The following is a 23,923-nucleotide window of genomic DNA, read 5'->3' as shown; positions in this document are numbered from 1 at the left end:
CAATGGGCGCAGTGCCGGCACCTGCTGCCTTTCCAGAGCCTGGGGCTGGGAGACAGCCGGGGCCGGGCAGCAGCCATTTGTAGCCTCCTGGCTGTAGCTGGCCCCGGCTCTGGATAGCTGCTGATAGCCACGGAGCCTGTGCTGCTCCCATGCAAGCCCTGCTGCAAGCAGCCCAGGCTCCATGGCTATCAGCAGCTACCCAGAACCTGGGCCAGATGCAAACATCTGCTGCCTCTCTGCCCTGACACCACCCCCAGCTGCCTCCCAGCCCCAGACCCAGCCCCGGGCTCCTGGGAGGCAGCACATACCAGCAATGCTCCCCGCTGTGCTGTCCTCACCACTTTTGCAAAGCAGCGTTGGAACCCAGTATGGCAGGACACAGTAGGGGATGCAGAAAGTTGCCTGTCCCCAGCTCCCCACTGCCCTGCCACACTTCCCCTGAAGACTGGGGCAGCAGCGAGGGTCACCACCTTGCGCTGCTGCCCACACTGCTCCCGTACACACAGGGAAAGTGTGGCAGGGCAGCAGGGAGCTCGGTGCAGGCAGCTTTCTACACCCCCTGCTGTGTCCTGCCGCGCCGGGTTCCAACGCTGCTTTGCAGAAGCGGCAAGGGCAGCACAGCAGGAAGCACTGCTGGTACGTGGCTGCCCCCCCGGAGCCCAGGGCCTGGTCTGGGGCTGGGAGGCAGCTGGGGCAGAGAGGCAGATGTTTGCAGCTAGCCCAGGTTCTGGGTAGCTGATGACAGCAGGACTGGTCCCTTACTTGGGAGTTTTGAAATTCCAAAATATAGAAATTAAAATAAATAAATAAAATAAATACATAATGATAATGCCAATCCTTGACCTCAAAAGCCTACTGTGCAAAATTCTCATGAAAAGTTATCTGTTGTGCCACAAAAATCTATTTATTTGTACTTTAAAGATTAAAGAGAAAGTACACATTGACATCACGGTCCTTCAACAAAAAACATAGCCCCACAAGTGGGGGAGAAAAATATTGCCAGGCTTTTTGACTTGTGCTCAAGTTATTTATTAATTCATTCCTATCCTCCCACTGTTGAGTCTTTTAGCAAAATACTGTACCTTCCATACTGAGTCATTATCCCTGGTGGGAAATATGCAGTGTAGCACCCTCCAGAATACTGCTCCTCACACCAGTTCTTCTCTTCATAATGCACTGGCTGCAAGACAGAGTTAATGAAACTCAAGGTGCAGGCAAATAAATATCAGAGGACAGTAAAATTAAGGAAACAGAAGCAAAAAGTAGTGTATGAGTACACTTAACAAGTCTCTTCAGGAAATATGGACCAGATATAAACCTTAATTCCAGATACTCCTAGCTAAAACTGGAACCCTGCCCTGCCTTCTGGCTGACTTCAGACTAACACAGCTAACTGGCTTTCTCTGCATAAAAACAGATGTCAAACAAAGTGGATCAGCTGTGATGAGATGCTTCCTGCCAAAGCTGATCCACTTTACTGGGTGAAACACACATGGGCCGCTGTCCTGTATCAGGCAGGGGGCCTGATGCAGGACAATAGGTAACTTGTTCCGCTTGCCCAGGGATTCCATACATTAGTGGAGCAACAAACAGTAGGGATGGCTATTTGCTCACCATTTGTGCTGGCATAAGAATAGTACAAACGTGATGTCAGACAGTGTCTGTTTCTACCTTCTCCTCCTAATCCGCCTGTGTAGAGAAACTAATGTTGTGAACAGTGGATAGCCACACACTCAAATTTGCCTCTGGTATAAGCAGACATAACTCCCACTCTATTTCATGTAAGTGCACCTGCTCACTGAAAAGTTGTATAGGAACCACAGAACTATAATCTATTACAACCAGAAAGGTTTACTGCTAGTTTGCTCCTTACTTATTGGCTGCATATATAAAATCTGACACTGCCATAGCTCCACGTGCTCTGCTGTTGCATTTAAAATGACGTATTATTGTACTTTGTGTCTAAAAATTTAACATACCTAAAACTGCCTTTAATAAGAAAAAAATGTTAATATAAAATAAATTATCAAAGGAAACCCATCATTTAGTTACCATTATGGAGAAAGGAATGATAGAAAGAAACAAAGGTAGAGGCTGCTATAGGAGTGGGCAGTCAGCGAGACCAGAAATATTATGCACTATAGGCTTAAGATTTGGATTGGATGAAGAAGCCAGTCCTGCAGCATCTGAAACCCATTTAGATTTATTAGATAATAAAACTGAATATAACACTTTGGTTTTAGAACCTTGTTTCAAATAGAGTTCTTGCATTTTAATTGCTTCACAGGAATGTAATTTTATTCTCTGTAAAATGTGAAGTGAAATTTGTAGATTTATTACTCTCTTGTATATCCTAATAAGTGTTCTCAGAATACGATTCCTTTGTGAATGGCAAGAACGTTGATCTAACCACTACATTCTAATTTCACACCATACCTCCCGATAGCAACAAGGAAACTAACATTATACATCATGTTATATTCTTACATGTAAGGCTTCTTCTGATCCCAAAACTTTTGCATAGAGCTCACACAGCCTCTTCTTCCTATAAAAAAAAAAAAAAAAAAAATACAGAAATGATTTAAACACTAAAAACAGAGAAAGAAAAAGGAAAAAAGATAAATATCCCTTGTTGATACATTCCTATGGTGACTGAAATAAAGACTTGTAGGCCTAAATAATTTATTCCAGTTACTGAGAGCTTGTGGAGGGGGTTCTGTACTTTACAAAAGATACAATAATACATTTGTTCAATAGACTGTTATGGTCTATTTTATAAGAGCCAGATTTCCATGTAATTGTGCATACTGCTCCCCCAAATACGACTAACATCTCCAATTTGTATATTATACAGGGGTTCTATAATCTTAATAGTCCTCCAGGCAAGAACAGTCCGTCTGTTCCTGCATTTTTGTCACTTGTCAGACAGCCTATGCTGATCTTTGTTCTCTCAGAGAGATGAGAAGAAAGATTATGACTACTTAGGATTTCAAAGAATCATTCTTAACACAGCCCCCTCCACCCAACCTCTCCCATCTCTATATTCATGGATCCATGAATATAACTCATTCTGTAGCAGAACAACACATCTTCAACCTCTGTTGAAGCCTGAAGCCATAGCTACTGTTCCTGTGCCCTACAACCCCAAAGAAAAGCCCGTTTCTAACCTCTGTAATTGCAGTTAGGGTATTTGAAGACCACTACCAAATCCCTTCTTGGTTTCCTTTTCTCCAGGCTACGTAACCCTAGTTCTTTCAGCCTTTCCTCATAAGTCAAGCTTTTCAGGCCTATAATCAGTTTTGTTGTTCTCTGCTGGACTATTTCCAGTCTGTCCACATTCTTCTTGAATCATGGGGCCCAAAACTGGACACAGTACTCCAGGCATACTGGAGGCTTCACCAGTGCTGAACAGAGTGGAAGAATCACTTCTCTTGATTTGCAAATTACAGTCCTGTTAATACAACCTAGTACACCATTGGCCTTTTTTTCTATTTTTTTGAAATGATAGGAACTCATCCTATGCATGATCATCTGATTTCAGGAGGTGTCAAAGCAATGAGTAGGAAGAGAGGGGACAGAGCCAGCATGTCAAACAACTATGCACATTATACATATTATACAGCTATGCAGATTCACTGCCTATTTCTCTCTGAACCACATAGATACAGAAAGAAGCTAGCACAGGTTTAGAGATAGTAGTTGCCCTGTTGGTCTGTGCCCCAAGGGGTTTTTCTTTCCCAACCCATCTTCACAGAATCCCACTGTGCAAAACCCAACTACATGGATTTCTTGCATGGAAGAAGATTTGGTTCTTTGTTACTTTTCCTTTTGGGCCTTTTGAGGAATCAGCCTCTTCTGAAAGCAGACCCAAGAAATTCTGAGAACAAACAGATGGGCTTCTGCAGTTCATGGAGTTTTGCCTACGTCAGCATGGGTGTGCTATACCTGGGATGTGCTAATATTATTTAAAACTGTGTGGTTCTATGCACGATGCTGAAACACAAACTATTCTAAATCTCTCTCTCTCCAGCTCCACAGGCATGCTAAGTATCTCTAATGCACACTAGGGGGCCCTCAGACAGCTGCAATGCATGAATATTGAAGTCACACTGCAGTCAGGGGGAGGGGGGTGGGGGCGGGGACAGGTAAAGGGAAGAGCCAATGACAGCCATTGGAAAAAAACTGATGATTAATCATCTTTTCATGCATGCAAAAAACAAACAAACAAACAAACAAACAAAAACAACCAACCCTTCTCCCCATCTCCTGTGTCACAAAGGCCCAGGCCAGATTCTCTTCCAAATTCCCCTGCCAGTTCAGCCTACTGAAGTGATACTGGCACTGACAGCCCACCTACCCCAGCCATGGTGTTAAACAAAAGCTGCCAATTTTCCCTTCCCTGCAGATCTCTGGACATTCATGGTTGAAAACAGCAATGGGACTCCGAGAAGCTATCCACCACCTTTTGCTAATTAAATTGCAAAGATAAGATGATTTTAAAATAGCTCAACCATAAGTAAATATTAACCTTCAGCTTAATGGCATCTTCCATGTTGCCAAGCTACCAAATGGTTTGAAAGACATTATATAAATCAATGTAATCCTAGAAAATATGTAGCCTCCAAAGGATTGAGAACTGGTGGTAAAAATATTCTAGCTAACTCTTGAACTTATTTGACTGTTCTTCCTAGCATTGTTACTGAGCCCTTGCAGGTTTTCCTTCCACTCACAAACACCCAAGCCCTCACCTTTATGTGTTTTAAATTAATTATAGTTGGAAAGTCTATTGCTATCATTCCATTCACAGGATGCAGGATATCTACATGCCAACATCCAGGCTGGTTACTACTCCCAAAAATTCTACTTGGACATGCAGTAAATGTAGCATATCCATGTTTTTAAATGTGTATGATATACTCATTTCCTAGTCCCAGGTTCAATCGCAGTTTTTCCACAAGCCATAATTAAGGTGTGGTGTTTTGCACCTAAAGCAGTCCAGAAGACATCTTGGTAAGAGTTACAATTTACCTGCTGATTTCCCTCTGTGGAAGTACATGGCACCATGTACTTCCTCCCTTTGCAGAGGTAGTACATGGTGCCGTGTACTTCCCATTGCCCTGGCATGGCTAGGCTAGACAATGAGTTGGAGATGAAGCCAAAGCCATGCATACTTGCAACTTTTATTATTCCCACCCACTTATGCAGGAGGAGGGGATGGGAACGGCCCATGGAGACAGCTCTCCTACCTACCCCACTATTCATGTTGCAAGAGCTGGAAAGGAAGTGCTTGATACCCCTAAGTTCCTTTGCACAACTGTGCAAGGTAGGCCACAATCTGGCCCACTGTAGTTGGTAACTAGGCTGTGTCCCAGGGATGCATTGGTGGGAGACAGAGGAAGATTTCGCATCCTTACTTTGGCAGACAAGCTACAGTAAAATCCCATTATGATGGCTATTTCAGCTGACATTTCAGATTTGAAGAGTTGTCATAGCCTCTCAGGCAATCATAGATTTCATAGACATTAGGGCTGGAAGGGACCTCGGAAGATCATCGAGTCCAGCCCCCTGCCCAAAGGGCAGGAAGTCAGCTGGGGTCATAGGATCCCAGTAAGATAAGCATCCAGTTTGCTCTTGAAGGTGTTCAATGAAGGCGCTTGAACCACCTCCGGTGGCAGGCTGTTCCAGACCTTGTGGGCTCGGACAGTAAAGAAGTTCTTCCTTATGTCCAGCCTGAAACGATCTTGTAGTAGTTTATGACCATTCGACCTAGTTGTCATCCCTTGGGACACTCTGGTGAACAAACGTTCCCCCAGATACTGGTGGTCACCCCTGATAAACTTATAGGTGGCCATCAGATCACCCCTAAGCCTGCGCTTTTCCAGGCTAAAGAGCCCCAGGGCTCTCAGCCTGTCATCATAGGGTCTGCTTCCCTGACCTCTGATCATGCGCGTGGCTCTTCTCTGGACTCTCTCAAGCTTCTCCACATCCTTTTTGAATTGTGGAGCCCAAAACTGGATGCAGTACTCCAGCTGCGGCCTCACCAAGGCCGAGTACAAGGGGAGAATGACGTCCTGGGATTTGCTTGAGAAGCATCTAAAATGTTCTCAGGAGATTAGTTAGTGATGTCTTAAAGCTCAAGAGCATTGGCGAAATGGGGGTCCAGGAAGGGTGGTTGTTCCTCAAGGGAGCGATCCTATGAGTGCAGAAGGAGATAATCCCATTTCACATAAAAGGGGGCAAAGGGGTCAAGAAGCCCTCTTGGCTGAACAGGGAAGTCCAGGAAAGCCTAAGGGCAAAGGAAGTGGTATATAGGCTGTGGAAACGGGGTAGCTACCGAGGAGGAGTATACCTCCCTGTCTCGCACTTGTAGGGAATCAGGTAGGAAGGCTAAAGCAGGATTAGAACTTAGGCTGGTGACAAAAATTAAGGACAACAAAAAGTCTTTCTTCAGGTATATAGGGAGCAAAAGGAAGGCATAGTGTAGCTTAGGACCCCTACAGGACAAACTAGGGCAATTGGTGACAGACAGGGGGGGACAAAGCTGAGCTCTTCAGTGAATTCTTTGCATCTGCATTTCTAGACACAGACCAAGGCACATCTCCCAGTTGGATCATAGATAGACACAGGAGGGACACCAGCCCACCAACTGTTAGCGCAGACTTAGTGAAGGGGCAGTTGGAGGGGCTGGATGTGTTCAAATCAGCGGGCCCGAATGAACTTCATCCAAGGGTGCTGAAGAAATTGGCTGCTGGCTATCCCTTAAGATGTTGGCGTCGGCCAGTCCATTAAGGATGGCCTCTTTAATAAACTTTTCTAAGATCTTCCCCGGGATAGAAGTCAGGCTAATGGGCCTATAGTTAGCTGGATCCACTTTCCTCCCTTTCTTGAAGATAGGCACCACACTGGCCTTCTTCCAGTCTTCGGGCACTACACCAGAGCGCCAAGAGTTTTCAAAGATCCGTGCTAGAGGCTGGACTATGATGCTCGCCAGCTCCTTGAGTACCCTGGGGTGAAGATTGTCAGGGCCGGCTGACTTGAAGGTATCCAGCTTCTCAAGATGTTCCTTCACGAAGTCAGCATTAATGGAGGGCAGGGGATCACCCTCACCCGGGCTTCCCTGTCCCGTAGCAGGCATGGGCGTCCCATGGGACTGATGAAAGACCGACGCAAAGTACCTATATAGACTCCAGCTCCCCACATATCTGAAAAAGGACTTTTTATTGTCCTTGATGCTCAAAGCTAGTTGGAGTTCAGTTGCAGCCTTGGCTTTCCTGGTATGCTCCGTACAGGGAGTCCCTGGAACGCAAAGTTTCTGGACCCCAGGAAATACACTGAGTCACTTATGATGGATTGAATCTAGCCTGTTTTGGGGAAGCCAAGTGCTGAGTTCATAGGTGAGTGCAGAGATACTCCTGCCCAGCCACTTGGCTTGCATCCCATCCCTGTAGAGGATTAAATTGAGGCATAAGAGATGTGCCTTAAGACTGAGTGACTTTTTTCCTGACAGACATGTTGTACCAAGCACAGAGTACACTGTCACCCCTTCTTATATAAAAGTCATTAGCAGTTTGATTTTCAATCAGCAAAGACAAGTGTCCAAATACCATTGTTTAAATGTTAACCTTAGGCAACTACAGTCAGATAATCCTGTTAATTCTCAATACTCTCAGACACAGTGGTTCATCTTATGGCAGCTTTATAAATAATGAGGCATCCATTCATTACACAGAAACAGTAAGCTGCTTTCAAGTGCTGTTGAATGTTAAATTGCACTTAACTTGTTGACACATGGCATGGAACAGCATTTAGTGTTGTTGATAGATTGAAATGCTAAGCACAGTAGATTTCAAACTACCTGCAAAGCTTTTTATAGATAGTTACCTATTTCAGTTCTACCTCAGAGCTTAAAAGTGGGTGCAGAATGTGTGGTCTGTTCCTGCCAAAACAAAAGAAGTTCTATGGTGCAACACTGCCATTTTAATAGTCCTAGGGGAATAATGACCCCATTTGATCCTTCTGTATGTTCCCTACTTATCTCATTTCTACAGAGATTCCTAGCTGATCCCAGGATGACAGTCTGTTCCAGTGAGGTTGGACATTATCATTATCATCATCATGTCTACTTGGAGACATGGTATCCCATTGTAGCAGGTTGTCCATTTACATAACACAGTCTTTGTCCCCTGGGGCAAACAAACACAAACCGTAAATCATCAAGCAAATGAAGACATTGACAGTAAAGGGTTAACTCACACGGTGGTCCGTTCCCAGACTCAGAGAGAATGCTGCAGCTCAATGCCACAGCTTCTGTCTCCCAGCCTTCTCTCTCTCAGCTCCCTTCCCTGGGAGCCTTTTAACTTCCTGTGGGCCAGCCAACTATTCCCATCAGCTGGCCCAGTCGTCCTAGGCAGGCCTGCAATCACTTGCTTGTCACTTGGAGCTGAGCTGCAGGCCCTGAGACATACAACCTGTTACACCCATGTTTTGAAGTCTGAACATGCACTATGCATTTTTAAATAGGGCTTCCCCTCAGGCCTGCTGTGGAACATTAGTCTTGCTAATTACTAACAGTCTGCTGTAAGTCAAAATGTGCTTAAACAAGACAAGGGGGTAGATCTTCCAGAGTGTTTCCTCTGTACGGGCAGCTTTCTGCCACATTTCTACATCCCAATTCTGTGTGCTGGTTCATCCCATGATATAGAACTGGAGCAGTTTCAATGCTGAACTAGTGTCCAGGCGCTGAAATGGCCTTCAGGACTAGGATCATTAGGATGTTTTCATTTAGGCCCTCCTATACCTGGCACACACACAATGTATCCAGGGTACTATGTAGGGCCATAGGAACAGCAGTACAGAGCATGAGCTGGCGTTGGGCCCACTAGGCATTCCTTTATGCTAAGGGAACCCCAGCTGTTCTATTTCTTTGGCTACGTTCCACTGCCTGACAACCTCAAAGCAGTCACATGAGGGCCTAAGGATTTAGCCCACAATGTTTTATAGATGACAGCTAGAAGTGACTGTGTTTGCTGCCGTTTTGGATGAAGGCTAGGCATGGTTTCCCTGGGAACAAGGTGAAATGTTTCTCTTTTAAAGTGACAGCACTGTGCTTAGTTAACACCCAACTTCCCTATAATTATTGCATGGGGATTTTTACTAAAAGGAACTTTTTGTCTGTTATGTGTAGAGAGAGAGAGATTTAAAGCCTCTGACAGTTAGAACCCATGTAAAAGGTTGTTCTTACCTTTCTTCCTTTGTAAGGTGTGTCAGTCTTCTACACTTCCGAGAAAGAATAAAACTAAAAATAAATTACGAAAAAGAACAAAAAAATACTGTTACTTTCACATCATCACTGGGTGCATCTACACAACACTAATTGCGCAGTAGCCTAATTCTACTATGCAATAGCGTGTAGGGCAAAAATGATGCCAATACGCTAATGCACAGTAGTATTAGGCTATTGCACAGTTAGAGTTAAAAAAGCCATGCGCTGGTGCTACTGCCTTAGAGTGCCAGTTACTATGCATTGATTTAGTACTTGGTTATACAAGTAATAAACCTAATGCGCAATAACTATGGTTCATTAATGAATGTGTAGATGCGCCCCCTGTATACATATACTTGTACACTTTAAACCAGGATCAGCAAGGAGCTAAATTGATGCCAGGTTCTGTTCAGTCTTCTGTTTCTCTCTAGCGTTCACTTGCCAGTTCTTTAAATACTTTTTTTTTTTGCCAAGAACTCTGACTAGAAACTTGCCTTCCAGTTGGCAGGATTTAATCTCAATTTCCAGCATAGTCACTAGTGGCTGCACACTAGGGATATTCACTGGGACTGAGGTACAGGGGAAGAGGATAGATTTTTCCCTGTATGTAGCAGCGTGGTAACATAGCTATAGGACTGCAGCACCCACTGAAATGGGTACACTCTTCCACCCAAGAAGGAAAGGCAGAATGACTGGTATACCTGTGTAGTCACCTTTCATCAGGCCCATGTCCACACCCTTCCTTCCCAGCTAAGTGCCACAGAATGGGTAGTGTGCAGACTGCTGGTTTTGGTTCTTCTGTTCAGGGAACAACAGTAGGGCCAGGGTTTGAAGCTGTACGAGCTGTTTTATGGTGCCCAACATTTTATACAGTAGTTCATGTACATATGTAACAAAGAATTCTGAAGCATGGAGTGGAATTGGGAGAATGATTCAATATCTTTATTAAGGAACCACAAATATAAGTTTTGATTAATTAAAAAACCTACACATTTCTTAGAATGTAATCCATTTTAATAAAGCTTGTTGATTTTTCATTAAAACCTTTAAAGGAGGGCAAAATATTTGGAGAAACGTTAAAGGTTTTTATTTTGTTTTTCCTTTCTTCCCTGTTTACCACTGAATGGAGATGGGGAGAAAAAAATAGAGAAAAATGTTTCTTTTTAAAAAAATATTTTACCAACAATTTTTTTAAAAAAACTTTAAAATAAAAAGGCAAGAAAATGTTGTTTTTCTTAAATAGTTGGACAAAAAAATTACCAGATATGAGATATAGTTGAGAGTTTTTGATTAGCTCTACTTAATTGTTTATCAGAGGTTTTACGTTCAACGACTTGTTTCTACTTTTGAGCATCTCCCAAATCAAAAAACATCAACAAGTAGCATTTCACTGTCCATATTATCTTTTACCCTATTATAGCAGGAACACTGCCATCAGGTTTGGTATCGTCAAGTGTTAGACCAATTGCAGCATCTTCATCGTCAATGATCATGGTACCACAGTAGCCTGCAAAGCACATATGAGAATTTATTTTAGAACCTGAGAGCTATGAAAGAGCAGGAAATAGGAAGAAAAAACCCATCCCAAATTAACAAAACAATGTGATAAAAGTTTATTCCACCATTCCCTCGACCTGTGGCATTGTACTACCAGAGACTGAGTGCTATTAGTAGGGCTCTGAGAAATACTACACTCTAGCAAGGGGAGATGGTTTAGATCCCATGGTTCTTTAACAATCCCTTCTCAATATCCTGGAAATGGAAGAACAACATAAGGGATTTCACATAATTGAATTTTTGACATAGAAAAGCAATTATCTTGTAATTCACATAATTAGGAGATTTATTAAGTGCACTAAAGCACGCTGTTCTCAAATACTGGAGATGCTCAATTGCTTTGAACATATTGAACAAAGCACTCATAAAAGATAAGCACATCAGATATCCTGGATATAAGACATATCAGGACACTTGTACATTTATTCTGAAAGCACAGTGGAGGTACAAGAATTATTAATGCAGCATTCAAGTGTCATAACTAAAAGCAACTATGCCCATGTCACTAGCAAAAAAACCAAAACTTAAGCCTGTGTTGCTAACAAGAAACAAAACTCAGGCCTGCCTAGCTTGGCATGCATTACAATTAGCCAGGGTGAGAGAGAGAAAACATCCCTGTCATAAATCCTGACAATTGGTCAGGGTGAGAGAAAAAAAAAAAAAGAGAGCATCCCTGCAATAAAACCCTGAAATAAAACCCTGGCGAAAAATGCTATATAATTGGAGATTCAACTAAAGCCAAATGACATGGTTTAAATCAATTGGTTATAACACAAACAAAACCAGCTTGCACTTCCGCCCAAATCGGAGAACTCTGAACACACACAGCAGAGTAACTTGGCGGATTGATCACCCACCAATAACTCCCCATCGGCGGTCCTGACGTACCCAAAACCCCCCCTGCAGGCTCGTCAGTTTGGTCACAGCATCTCATTCGTCACGCACATCGATTGTAACCAGATACGCACGCTCGATTGTAAACAAAGCAAGCCTTCTGCCTGCGTCGCGCTTCACTCCTAGGCGGCGTAAGTAAAATCTCCTGCAACCAACACACGTCTGTGCCTGGTTAATTTCACTCCATCCATTAATTACCCACCTGTCAAGTCAAAAATCTAAACACTCCGGTGGGAGTCAGAAAGCGGCTGCCGGCGGCTGCTCTGATTCATGACATCAAGCAGCAGGTCTTTTAGACTACTGGGTGGGGATCTTTCCAGTCATCTGTTGCAGATACACCCGCAAGCCTCTAATGGGCAAAAAGTACCAACACATCCTAACTCAGGGCACGGTCAGGGGCCATACATGGTACCTGCGTGCAGCCCACCCTGGTCCTCACACTGCATAGGCTGCACACTGAAGGGGCAGCCTTCCCCAAGATCTCCCTGACTGAATGGGTTGGGCTGGCTGCACATGCTCCTCAGCTCTGCCCCCTGCCACATGGGCCGGAGTAGTAGCACCCAGCTCCGCCTCCCACCACACACGCCAGGTTGGCAGCATGCAGCTTCCCTACCTATTACTACGCAAGTGACACACATACTACTGGGCCCACCCCCCACTGAGTGGCAACAGAAGAGGCAGCCAGTAGGGCCCATGGGCTGCTTGTTGCATGCTCACAGGATGAGTGCAGCTTGCATGCCAAATGCTGGCCCCTCACAGGCTGTCAGTTGAATAACCCTGGCTTAACCCTTAAAGCCAATAGTAGACTAAGAGATATAGCTACAGTATGGTAGCTACACAATGGTCTCAGGATAAAGTCATCACAGATCTGCAGTAGATGTCATAAAAACTCTGTGAAATGCATCCAGTGTACCATTATGTTAATGTATCTAATGGCAGAAACTTGGCTCCTTCCCAGATGTAAATGAAGACCCATAGAAGATAAATAAGGAATAATACCAGTGCATTCCACCTTCTCTCCTCATGTCATTTTCTCTGCTTCTCTTAGGACACTCAAACAAGTTACTGGAAAGCTATGAAATCTCCTTTAAGACAAGCCTGTCTTTCCTTTATAAAGCGGACTCTTGTATCCTCTGATAATACAAAGAACCTCCCAATCAAAACACAATACCTTTTTTCCTCCAGAAAGTGTCTTTGTAGTACACAATGGCCTTAATGACTGCACCCATAGGAACTCGGTTAATCAATTGGTTTCTCATTGGTGGTAATGGTGGATTGTAATGAATCTTCAGGCCAAGAACTGGGGGGATGGCACTAATAACATATTTACCCTGGAAAAGAAATAGCATGTAAACTAAATGCACTCTTCAGTGCTTAATCATAGCTACAATTCTTTGGCAGAAACCTGGGAAGGTCAAAGGCAAGTCTGGCCAACATAGTACAAGAGTTACATAACAAAACTTTCAGGAATTCCTGGTTGTAAAAATTGTAAAAAAACCAAACCAAAACAAAAAAAACCCAACAAAAAAAATGAAAAAACCAACCCAACAAACAAAACAATATGTAAGCATCTGATCTAGTGATCTGCAGCCGACCTTTTCTAAATGGTTGAAATAATCCAGTGGCCAAACTACTCCTTTTGTAAAGGTCCAACACACTGATTTTTTAATTGTTTCTTTATGTGGTACCTGAAATAATTCTGCAAAAATGTTACCCTCAAGATGCATTTCTATTGCCATCCCTGAACACAGTCTTTTTATTCTGAAGTTAACTGAATGCAGTGCAATGAGGAGAGTGACAGAATGATGGGAGTACATCTTTCAGCACTCTGCTTCTCAGGGACCTGTTCCAAGCCTCAGAAAAATGTGACCATTGATTTACTGTAGCTCTATTCTCTGCTATTGTGTGTTAAAAGACTTTGGAGAAGACAAAACAGAGCAATTAAAGGCCTTAAAAGCTTTCTTGAACAAATATTTTCATGAATGCAAGGGTTATAATTACCTCATAAATCTCATGGTTTAAGGTTTCCACTATGACATTTTCATGTGACTGATCAATGTGGACTACTGGTCTCTCTAGCTTTACTCGGTTCCCCAATCGTTCCATTATCTTCTCACTAATCTGACCAGAGCCTCCAACAAACTTTCTCTCCTGAAAGATAAAAATAATGTGAGATAAGCAAACTGGACTAGATAAATCATGAATCATCTGAAACCTTTACTCAAGACAGAACAAACCAAGGCCTATTTTTTTTTTTTTACCTTAGGAGAGTTAGGTGGTTTATTCTGGAAACGGCCTTCCTTTTTTGTACACCACTACTTTTGCTAGATTTAATCACCATTAAAGCAATGGAAACCAGAAATCTCAGGAGAAAGCCTCTTGTGCTGCAACTGCCAGATTAGTTTTGGAGATTGAAAATGATCATCCAAATTTTTTGGAAGGATTCCAACTTTAAATGCTCAGCTAGATTCAGTCTTCTCTCTTTTGCAAACTTGCTCATGAACAGGACAAACGATGGCCAAAATAAGAAGTGGGTATTCAAAAAAATAAAATATGGCAAGTAGCACAGTCTTAAAATCTGTCCAGCAGTATTTGGCTTAACTAGAAAATTCTGAAAGCGTGAAACAAACCCTAAACTAATACACACATTAGAAATTAGCCAAGTATGTCCATTTCAGTATGAAAAAAGGTCAAAGTTCTATTTTAGCATCAGTGGCCTATCAGGCTACTGTGGCTAAGGGACAGAGGTTTCTGCGACCAATAGTGCACAAGGGAACGATATCGCCAGAGAGGGTAGTGATCTGCCCCAAGTCAGAGTAGAAACTGGAATCAGAAACTGAGCCCAAATCTGATCCCCAGTGCAGTGCCATAGCCAAAAGAACAGCCTTCCACATTATTAAGGCCTGAACCATATCACACAATGACATGTACTCCCTCTATGTAAACTGAACACCATAGGAGTCTGATTACACTCTTATTGTAGCAGTGTGCAGTGTTTGAGCAAGGCTAATTCTTTTTTTTAAAGCAAAGAAAAGAAGTTTGAATGGATTCTGACATAAGCCACACTGCAAGCCAAGAAATGAAATGGAAAACTTACTGTACCTGGCCACCATTGGTTGTGGAGAATATCCTGCCTGTACCCCCACACTGCTTCACATACCACAGGAACCAAAGAGCAGAGACCTCATGGGGCTCAGAGGTGACATCCACATTCACAAACAAAGTCACGAACCGCTTGGCAGCACTGCATATGAGACCAAAGTAAAGCATTAATATAAAAGCTACAGGACAATACCCATCACTTCCCCTTATTCTCTACTTATGGTGAAAAAAGGGGGTGTTGCAGGTCTCCTCTCTCAATGAGTCAAGGGTTATTTTGCCTTCAATATCTAATGAGACAAGAACAGTGCCAGGATATTGAAATAAGTCCTTTTATATAGTCATAGAATCATAAGAAGTTAGGGTTGGAGGAGGCCGCAGGAAGTCAACTTGTCCAAACCCCTGCTCCAAAGCAGGACCAGCCCCAACTAGATCATCCCAGCCAAAATTTTGTCTACCCAGATCTTGAAAGTCTCCAAGGAGGGAGATTCCACCACCTCTCTGGGTAACCTGTTCCAGTGTTTTACTGCTCTCCTAGTGAGAAATTTCTTCTTAATATCTAACCTAAACTTCCCTTGTTGCAACTTCAGGTGGTTGCTTCTTGTTCTGTCATCTGCCACTACTGAGAACAGTCCAGCTCCATCCTCTTTTAAACCCCACTTAATGGTAGCATTCAACTACCTGAAGTCCCTTCTCAGCCTCCTCTTCTCTAAACTAAATAAGCCCAGTTCTCTCACCCTGTCCTCACAAGTCATGCCCCCAGCACCTTACCGTTTTTGTTGCCCTCTGCTGGACTCTCCCATTTCTTCACATTCTTTTTATACTGGGGGGCCCAAAATTGAACACAGAACTCTACATGTGGTCTCACCAGTGCAGAGTAGAAGAACATAATCACTTCCCTTGACCTGCTGGCAACACTCGTGCCAATGCAGCCCAGTATGCCATTAGCCTTCTATGCAACGAGGGCACACTGCTGGTTCATAGTCAGATTATTGTCCACTGTAACCCCCGGGTCCATTTCTGCAGAGCAGCTGCCCAGCCAGTCAGCCCTCAGCCTGTACTGGTGCATGGGATTGTTCTGGCCTAAGTGCAGGACTTTGCACTTGTCTTTGTTGAACATCATGAAATTCCTTTTGGCCCAATCCTCCAGTTCGTCTAAATCGCTCTGAATCCTAGCCCTACCCTCCAGCTTATCTACTACTTCCCCCAGCTTGGTGTCACTTGCATACTTGCCAAGGGTGCACTCTATGCCATCTTCCAGGGTGTTGATGAAGATGTCATGACCCAAAGGGTATGATTTTGTGTGCTTCGGCACTGCAGAATTATTTCCCGCCACAAGGAGCTTTCTTTGCACAGTGCAATTCTCAGTTGCATAGAGAAAACCCTGGTGCAAAGGAGTTCCCGCCACCCGTATGTAAATTTGTTTCCCACTATTGGCTGTTTCTAAATTATTCCCGCGGGGCGGCTAGCGATTGGCTTGCTAGCCATATAAGAGGCTTGAGCAGTTTCCGCCCAAGTTGGAGGAGGAGGACTTCACATCCATCTTGTGAAGAGCTCTAAGCACGCTGTGGAGCCTAACAAACTCCGTGTGTGCCTTACAGGAGGATACAGGGGCCTGATCAACCTCTAGCCTCTCCCCATCACCGCACGATCCCTCGACGTACCCCACCCTGCACGCTTTTGTGGAGAGTCACCTTTCGGACTCTCATTTCGGACGGTCCACGGAGCCTAGCAAACTCCGTGAGTGGTATCCAGAGCTCTGTTCGTGTTTGTTTAGCGGAGCCTAGCAAACTCCACTCGTGTGTTTTCGGTGGAGCCTAGCAAACTCCACATGTGTGGTTTCTTTTTTGTAACTGCAACTCAAGAAAGTTTTCCTGCCTGCACCGCGACCATCTATGGTGTAAGTAAAATAATTTTTAATCAACCTCTACGTGTCCGTGCCTAATTCTAGTTCGCCGTGCTGACCTTTTCCCCGGCCCACGTGCCCGGGCTGCTGGCCACAGCTCCTCGGCCCCGACAGAAGACATTCAACAAAACCACTCCACTTGATACTGGCTGCAAACTAGACATTGAGCCATTGATTACTACTCTCTGAGCCTGATGCTCCAGTCAATTTTCCATTCACCTTACAGTCCACTCATCCAGTCCATACTTCCTTAGCTTGCCTGTGAGAATGCTGTGGGAGACTGTATCAAAAGCCTTGCTAAAATCAAGGTACACCACATCCACCAGAGCTTCCACAGAGCATCCACAAAGCCAGTCATCTCATTATAGAAAGCAATCAGGCTGACCAGGCATGACTTGCCCCTAGTGAATCCATGATGATTGTTCCTAATCACCCTTTTCTCCTCCAAGTGCTTAGAAATGGATTTCTTGAGGATCTACTTCATGATTTTTCCAGGGACTGAGGTGAGGCTGACTGGTCAGTAGTTCCCTGGATCTTTCTTTTTCCCTTTCCTAAATATGGGCACTATGTCTGCCTTTTTCCAATCATGTGGGACCTCTTCTGATCACCATGAGTTTTCAAAGATGATGGCCAATGGTTCTGCAATCACATCAGCCCCATGGACTTGTACACATCCAGCTTTTATAAACAGCCTGTTATTTCACCACTAAGGACTGCTCACCTCCTCCCCAAACTGTGCTGACAGGTGCAGTAGTCTGGAAGCTGACCTTGCCTGTGAAGATTGAGGTGAAAAAGGCATTGAGCACTTCAGCCTTTTCTGCATCCTCTGTCACAAGGTTGCCTCCCCCATTCAGTAAGGGACCCACACTTCCCCTGATCCTCTTCTTGGTGCTGACATGCTTATAGAAACCCTTCTTGTTACCCTTCACATCCCTTGCTAGCTGCAACTCCAGTTGTGCTTTGGCCTTCCTGATTTCATCCCTGAATGTCTGAGCAATGCTCTTATTTTCTTCCCTAGTTATTTGGCCAAGTTTCCAATTATAATAAACTTCTTTTCTGTAATTTAGTTTACTGAAGAGTTCCCATGCTAAACCAAATTGGTCTTCTGCCATACTTGCTAGTCTTGCTGTGCATCAGAATGGGTTATTCTTGCACTCTCAGCAAGGCTTCTTTAAAAAGTACAGCCTGCTCTCCTGGACTCCTCTCCCCCACAGTCTGGCTTCCCAGGGGATCCTGCCCATGAGTTCCCTAAGCAAGTTGAAGTCTGCTTTTCTGAAGTCCAGGGGGTTTACTCTGCTGCTTTCCTTCCTTCCTTTCCTCAGGATCTTGAACTCAATCATCTTGTGGTCACCACTACTACATCCCCCACCAATACATCTCTGTTTGTGAGCAGCAGGTCAAGAAGAACATGGCCCCTAGTTGGCTGCTCTAGCACTTGCACCACCAAGTTGTGCCCAATACTCTCCAAAAACTTCCTGGATTGCCCATGTACTGCTGTATTGCCCTTGCAGCAGATGTTGGGGGGATTGAAATCACCCATGAGAGCCAGGGCTTGTGATTGGGAAACTTCCACTATCTGTTTGAAAAAATGCTTTTTATAGGAAAATTTCAAAGAACTCTGCAAAAAAATTAGCCAATCCTAGTACACTCCTGTGATATTGGTAAATAACCTGCTGGAAAGTGGTGAAGTGACTTGCTGAAAGTGGCATAGGGTCCAATGAAAGATTATTCTTTCTACTGCTAATGTCTGGAGATAATTTTCTGTCAGGCAAGAGTCAGTGGACAAATGCCCTTACAGCCATAGTCTGCTTAGAAGCTATTTCTGAGAGCTCTCATCTCCAGCCTTCCTTCTACCACCCATGCGACGTACAGTCCTTTCCACTACTGACTGCCTCTACTTCACCAATCCTTCAACCAGCCACATAGTGTCCTCTGATGTCCAGCTCCTAAACTCTGTGAGAATGGAGCTGCTTATGAACAGTACAGCACAGTTCCACAGTGACCATCAGTCTGAGAGAAAGTCTAGGGTGGATGGTGAATGTTCCCCCCTTGTACTGTCCTCATTCTAGAGGGACTCTCACTAACAGAATAGAGAACCTACCAAATTCTCATTTGGCAGGAAAAACACATAAGAACCATGTTTGGAGAGAGAGACAGAATGGCTTCAAGAATTGAAGCAGGCAGTTCTCTAGACAGATTCACATAAAAGACTGACCAAAGAGAAACTATGCTGTCCTTTCCATAGCTAGGTAACTGCACTGCACATTGGGGTCCTTAGCATCTGCAATGGCCCCTGGTAAGGAGCATAGGGACAGAAAAACATCACAAGTAAAAGCAGTCTGTAGCTAAAGCACAGTCACAGTTTTGTCTTCTACCTTCTGTTTTGATTTCAGAGGTAAGAAAAATGGCAGGTCTACTAAGAATTATTAAGATCCAAGAACTTCTACAAGATTTCAGCGTAGGTGAAAAAGTTATGGACATATGAAACAATCTTGTGGAATTAAAAGAGCAGACTTACTGCTTATAAGCACAGTTGATCCCTTAAAACTGCTTCATGTGCCCAATCTACACCAAAGTAACTGGAAGCTAAACTAGGCAAATTTATTCCTGACAGAAAGAGCTGCTAAATTACCATAGTTCAGCTTCCACTCATTGTGGGACAGAGCAGACAAAAAACAGTTGCAATGGATTAAGTTGACGTACACTAATTCTGGTAAATGTGAGCTCAAACATTCTTTCACTGAAAAGTAATTAACCTAACACTGCACATTAGTTTGACTATAAGAAGTCCCATGTCATACTACAAAAAGGAAGATGACAGAACAAGGAATAATGGTCTCAACTTGTAGGAGGGGAAGTTTATGTTGGATATTAGGAAAAACTCTCTCACTAGGAGGGTGGTGAAGTACTGGAATGGGTTACCTAGAGATATGGTAGAATCTCTACCCTTGGAGGTTTTTAAGGCCTGGCTCAACAAAGCCCTGGCTGGGAGGCTCTAGTTGGGCCTGGTGCTGCTTTGGGCAGGGGCTTGGATTATATGACCTTCTGAGGTCCCTTCCAACCCCCATTTTCTATGATTTTATAAGGCCACAAGAGGTTCCATGTCTCCAAAGCAGATGTTCAAGTCAATAATATAACATCTGCCAGATGAGTCTCTGTGAGTATTTTATTTGTTAACTGTCAACCTCCAAAGCCAGTATAGAATCCTGTCATGTAAATGTTTCCCTTTTGGTTTAGTTTTAAATGGAGGTTTTAAAAAAAGAAAAATTATTATTGAAACAAATTTATTTTTAATTCTTCCCCATGTAGTCCTTCAGTAGGATTACCTACATTTTCAGTAAGGAGGGAAGATGCATGTTTCTGTGAAGTAAAAGGCAAGGACAGAGTTGCACTCCAGGGAAGCTTGGCTTTTGACCTGCTTTTATGCACATTCCCAGTAACACGAGAATATTTGTATGTGGCAAGCTGCTGAAATAAAAGCACTACCATTTTTCTGTGCAGTAGTGACTGAATGCCTCAACAAATATGTTTCAGTTGTTTAGCATCCTTCCAACTAGTTCCCAATAAAGTACTGTATTTACTTGAATCCAAGAGGAGGTATTTTCCCCACATTTAAAATAGGAAGTAAGGCTCTTGTACTCAAATCCAAGACAAGTGGGAGGCCAAGTGACTGCAACTTTGGTTCTGACTCAAGCTTGAGGTTGGATCTGTAGTAGCTGCCCTCTCACCCCTGCACTGACTCTATGCTGAAATGCCTCTGCCCCCCTCTCTTGCTACCTTTCCCTTGATGCTGCCTTCCCCCCACTCCTCCCTGCCACCACTTACCCTCCAGCTCCAGTGCACCGACTACATGGGCATTCCAGCCCCCGCCCAGCCATGCAACAGTGGCAGCAGATCCAGTCCTAGCCTAGAAAACGGAGGACAGGCAGTAGGGGAGCAGGTGGAGCCAGTAGTTGGGGGACTGGTACTAGAGGGTGCAGGCACCATGAAAGAGCATGCATGGGAGGGGCACAGGCACAAGCAAGTGCCAGAGAGGATGGATGCTGCAGCATGCAGTCACCACCTGGGGGGCAGGCAGCTGGGGGGCAAGTGTATGGTAAGGAGGCAGAGGGAAGTGCTAGGGTCTCCCACTTGACTACCCAGCTGCCTGCCTTCCCCAACACCTGGCTCCCCCTACTGCTGTTTGCCCCACTGCAGTCATGGGGGGACAAATTTAAATTGACCTTCTATTATTATATTCTATAGATAGAAAATTACAACAAATTAATAAATGTTCCAGATACAGAATCAAATTATTTGGGGCTCATTTTAAATTCAAAGTTATCTTGGATTCAATTAAATTACAGTAAGTGAGAAAAGAAGTAATTCTGCAAGGAACAAGGGAAGATGTTTTCAGTGTTGTGTGAAGTTTTAAGCCTCCAGTTAGGCATTTATGAATGATGCATAATGGCTTTTCAGTGAGAAGAAAGTTATTTCTTGAGGCAGCTGTCCAACACAGAAGAAACTTGGAATTCAGTCTACTACAAAAAGTGTTCTTGTTCCTGTGTTATTATAATCCTTTGTAATAATCAGTTACTGTTTTCCTTCAAGAAAATTAATTGAGAACAGGGAGTGTTAGGATCTAAGGCTCTTTGCAGCACAGTGACTAACCACCTGTTACGAGCGAGCAACTATGTGCATATCAATATCTATAGTATGAAACCTATGAATACATATCTCCTCTTTTTTAAGCACAGTGAGAAGTAGTTACTCAGCTCCTTCAAATTCTAACTTCCGTTCTTTAGAAGTATACAAATATTATGAGGAAACTTGTATTTATCCATTTTTAACAGATATTGTAAATATGAGTAGCTCTGAAAAACACTGTATTAGGCCTAGTGGACATATATTTATTAATATTCTGCAAGCATATCATCTTTTTGCTTAAAACCCAATTTCCATGATTATCTGCCACTTTCCCATCATTTTTGGTACTTCAGCTCTTCAATCCCCTTATTATTTCATCTGAAAATGCCCTCCCCCCCATGCCTACCCCCTCATGCTGCCTGCACCCTCTAGCACCAGTCCCCTACCTACTTGCTTTCAACTGGGAGCATACAATGTTATTCCAGTGTGTAACTCCAGACCAAAGCAAGTCTGAGCAATTTTTCAGATGAAAGAAAAGCATGGAGATTTATCCTTCTGGATCACTGCATTCCAAGGCTGGGGAGCTCTTACAGCATGTAACCTTATTCTTCATCACAAAAGGCAGATCAAGCTTAAATTTGTATAGAAAATCTGAAATGCATCTTGGAATTAAGAATGGTTGACAACTATGTCAAAAATCAAAACATCTAGTCATATTTGATCACAGACTAGAAAAAATGTGATTCTCACTGCCCAGAGCCACGTGATATTTCATAAGATTTTTGTGGGGGATCATTTCCAATGCAAGTCATCCAGCCTCTTGAAGTTTTATATATTTTTCACAAACTACAGAAAAGACCACTGCTATATGCCATGCACTAAACAGACACTATGCTACAGTGACTTACCAGACCTCAAGAATACACATTGCCCAGTTCAAACAAACTTTTCATTCATCTTCATTCTTGTTCAGTTGGTGTCAAGATCCCATTGAGAAAGACTGTATTTATATCACAGCCCTCTAGTGTAAACCTGAATACTTTTCTTAGAGTAAATACTTGCAAATTAGGTCCTGCCCTAGGATTATATTACCTAGGTTACATTTCTAAAACAACAAATGAAATCAAGGGTTATAGGAAGGTGTCAAGTTTTAGATAAGATCTTGATGCGAGTGTTATATGAAAGATTAATACAAGCACTTTACAATGCATATGTTGTGCAACAGTGGCAAGCCAAGACTGAGACAGAATGATGAAAAATATGTAGGAGAAACCAAACAACAACTGCACACCAGAACGAACGCACACCAAAAAATCTATCAAAGACAAAAATACCCAATTACCTCTAGGTGCACACTTCCCACAAGAGAACCACTCTCTCCAATCTCTCAGTTCTAATCCTCAAAGGGAATCTACAAAGCACCTTTTGTAGACAAGCCTACGAACTTCATTTCATAAATCTACTCGATACAAAAAAATCATGGACTAAATATAGACATTGGATTTATGGCACATTATAACCTGCCTGCCATCTGATAAGCCTAGGTAACCTGCCCACATTTTACCAGCTACATTCTATTGCCAGTTCTACATTCCTTCTTCCCCTCCTCCCCACCTGTCTAAAACCTACCATCTCCCATTCCCTCAGATCCTCACTGCCACACATTTGCATTTTCACAGACCTGCATTTTGCACACTGTTATTGTACTTATTCTTATTATTCTTGTATTAATTATTGTTATTATTCTACCCAGGAGAACATACAAGCACCAAAGGACTCTCCTTATGTCTGAAGAAGGGTGTTTATACTCAAAAGCTTGCAAAAAACAATTTTTCCAACTATTTAGTAGGTCTAATAAAAGATATCACATCTACCCAAAGAAACTTGTCTGCCAAGGTCCCTTTTATAACTGAACAGTAATTAAAAGGAACTCAATTCCTTTAACTTGTGTGGGTACAGGCCTTTGCTATCACAGCTGTAATCCTGTGGTTATAGCTTTACCCGCCTAAAGAAAGAAATAGTTCACTTAGCAATTCCAATGGTGTAGCTGTAAAAAACTGCTTGGCAGTAACATGAAACTAGAATTTTTTTTCTATCTGAATTGTTCTGGAACTACTGGTCATTAAAAAGTACCATGATATATGCATCACAGTAAGCAGTACTGTCCACTTCTCCACGCCATATACAGTACAAGGAGACATATGGTATTAAAATAATTCTGTATGATTTTGAGGGCTACATATCTGTGCTTGTACTGATTATTAGAGGAAATTATCTGTCCCAACACTGGATAATTGTGTTTCATCAAAAGTTGAAGTCAAGAACCTGCAGGAACTAGAGTTGAGCCCTTTCACTCCCAAACATTTTGGTGAACTGATAAACATTCTGCTGATGAGACTGGTTATAAAATCCAAGTCTCGCTAAATGAAATGTCACTTCATTTAATCTGACTTGCATGTGGGACATGGATACTTCCATTATAATTAGTTTTTTTTTAAAAAGATGCAGCAGCAGCAGGGTGGAGAATAATTAAAAGCAGAATGAACAAGCTATACAGTTACTCAAGTTAGTTCAGGAGG

The 23,923-nt window shown here is 43.1% G+C and overlaps 1 protein-coding gene across 2 annotated transcripts in view; it reads right to left on the bottom strand.

The window, feature by feature from the left end:
* LOC102375827 (amine oxidase [flavin-containing]) overlaps positions 1-23,923 on the bottom strand; it is a 120,534-nt gene that overhangs the window by 14,025 nt on the left and 82,586 nt on the right. For both annotated transcript variants that reach the window (XM_025204911.1, XM_025204919.1), the window contains 7 exons: positions 14,816-14,957; positions 13,715-13,864; positions 12,885-13,044; positions 10,673-10,769; positions 9,242-9,295; positions 2,488-2,545; positions 1,083-1,180 (listed from right to left, as the gene is read on the bottom strand). In XM_025204911.1, coding sequence (XP_025060696.1) covers positions 1,083-1,180; positions 2,488-2,545; positions 9,242-9,295; positions 10,673-10,769; positions 12,885-13,044; positions 13,715-13,864; positions 14,816-14,957 — 759 coding nt within the window. The remainder of the gene's footprint in view (positions 1-1,082; positions 1,181-2,487; positions 2,546-9,241; positions 9,296-10,672; positions 10,770-12,884; positions 13,045-13,714; positions 13,865-14,815; positions 14,958-23,923) is intronic.

The sequence above is a fragment of the Alligator sinensis genome, unplaced genomic scaffold, assembly GCF_000455745.1.
Source record: "Alligator sinensis unplaced genomic scaffold, ASM45574v1 scaffold243_1, whole genome shotgun sequence".
Classification (NCBI taxonomy): Eukaryota; Metazoa; Chordata; order Crocodylia; family Alligatoridae; genus Alligator; species Alligator sinensis.
This window is presented reverse-complemented; position numbering and strand designations above follow the sequence as displayed.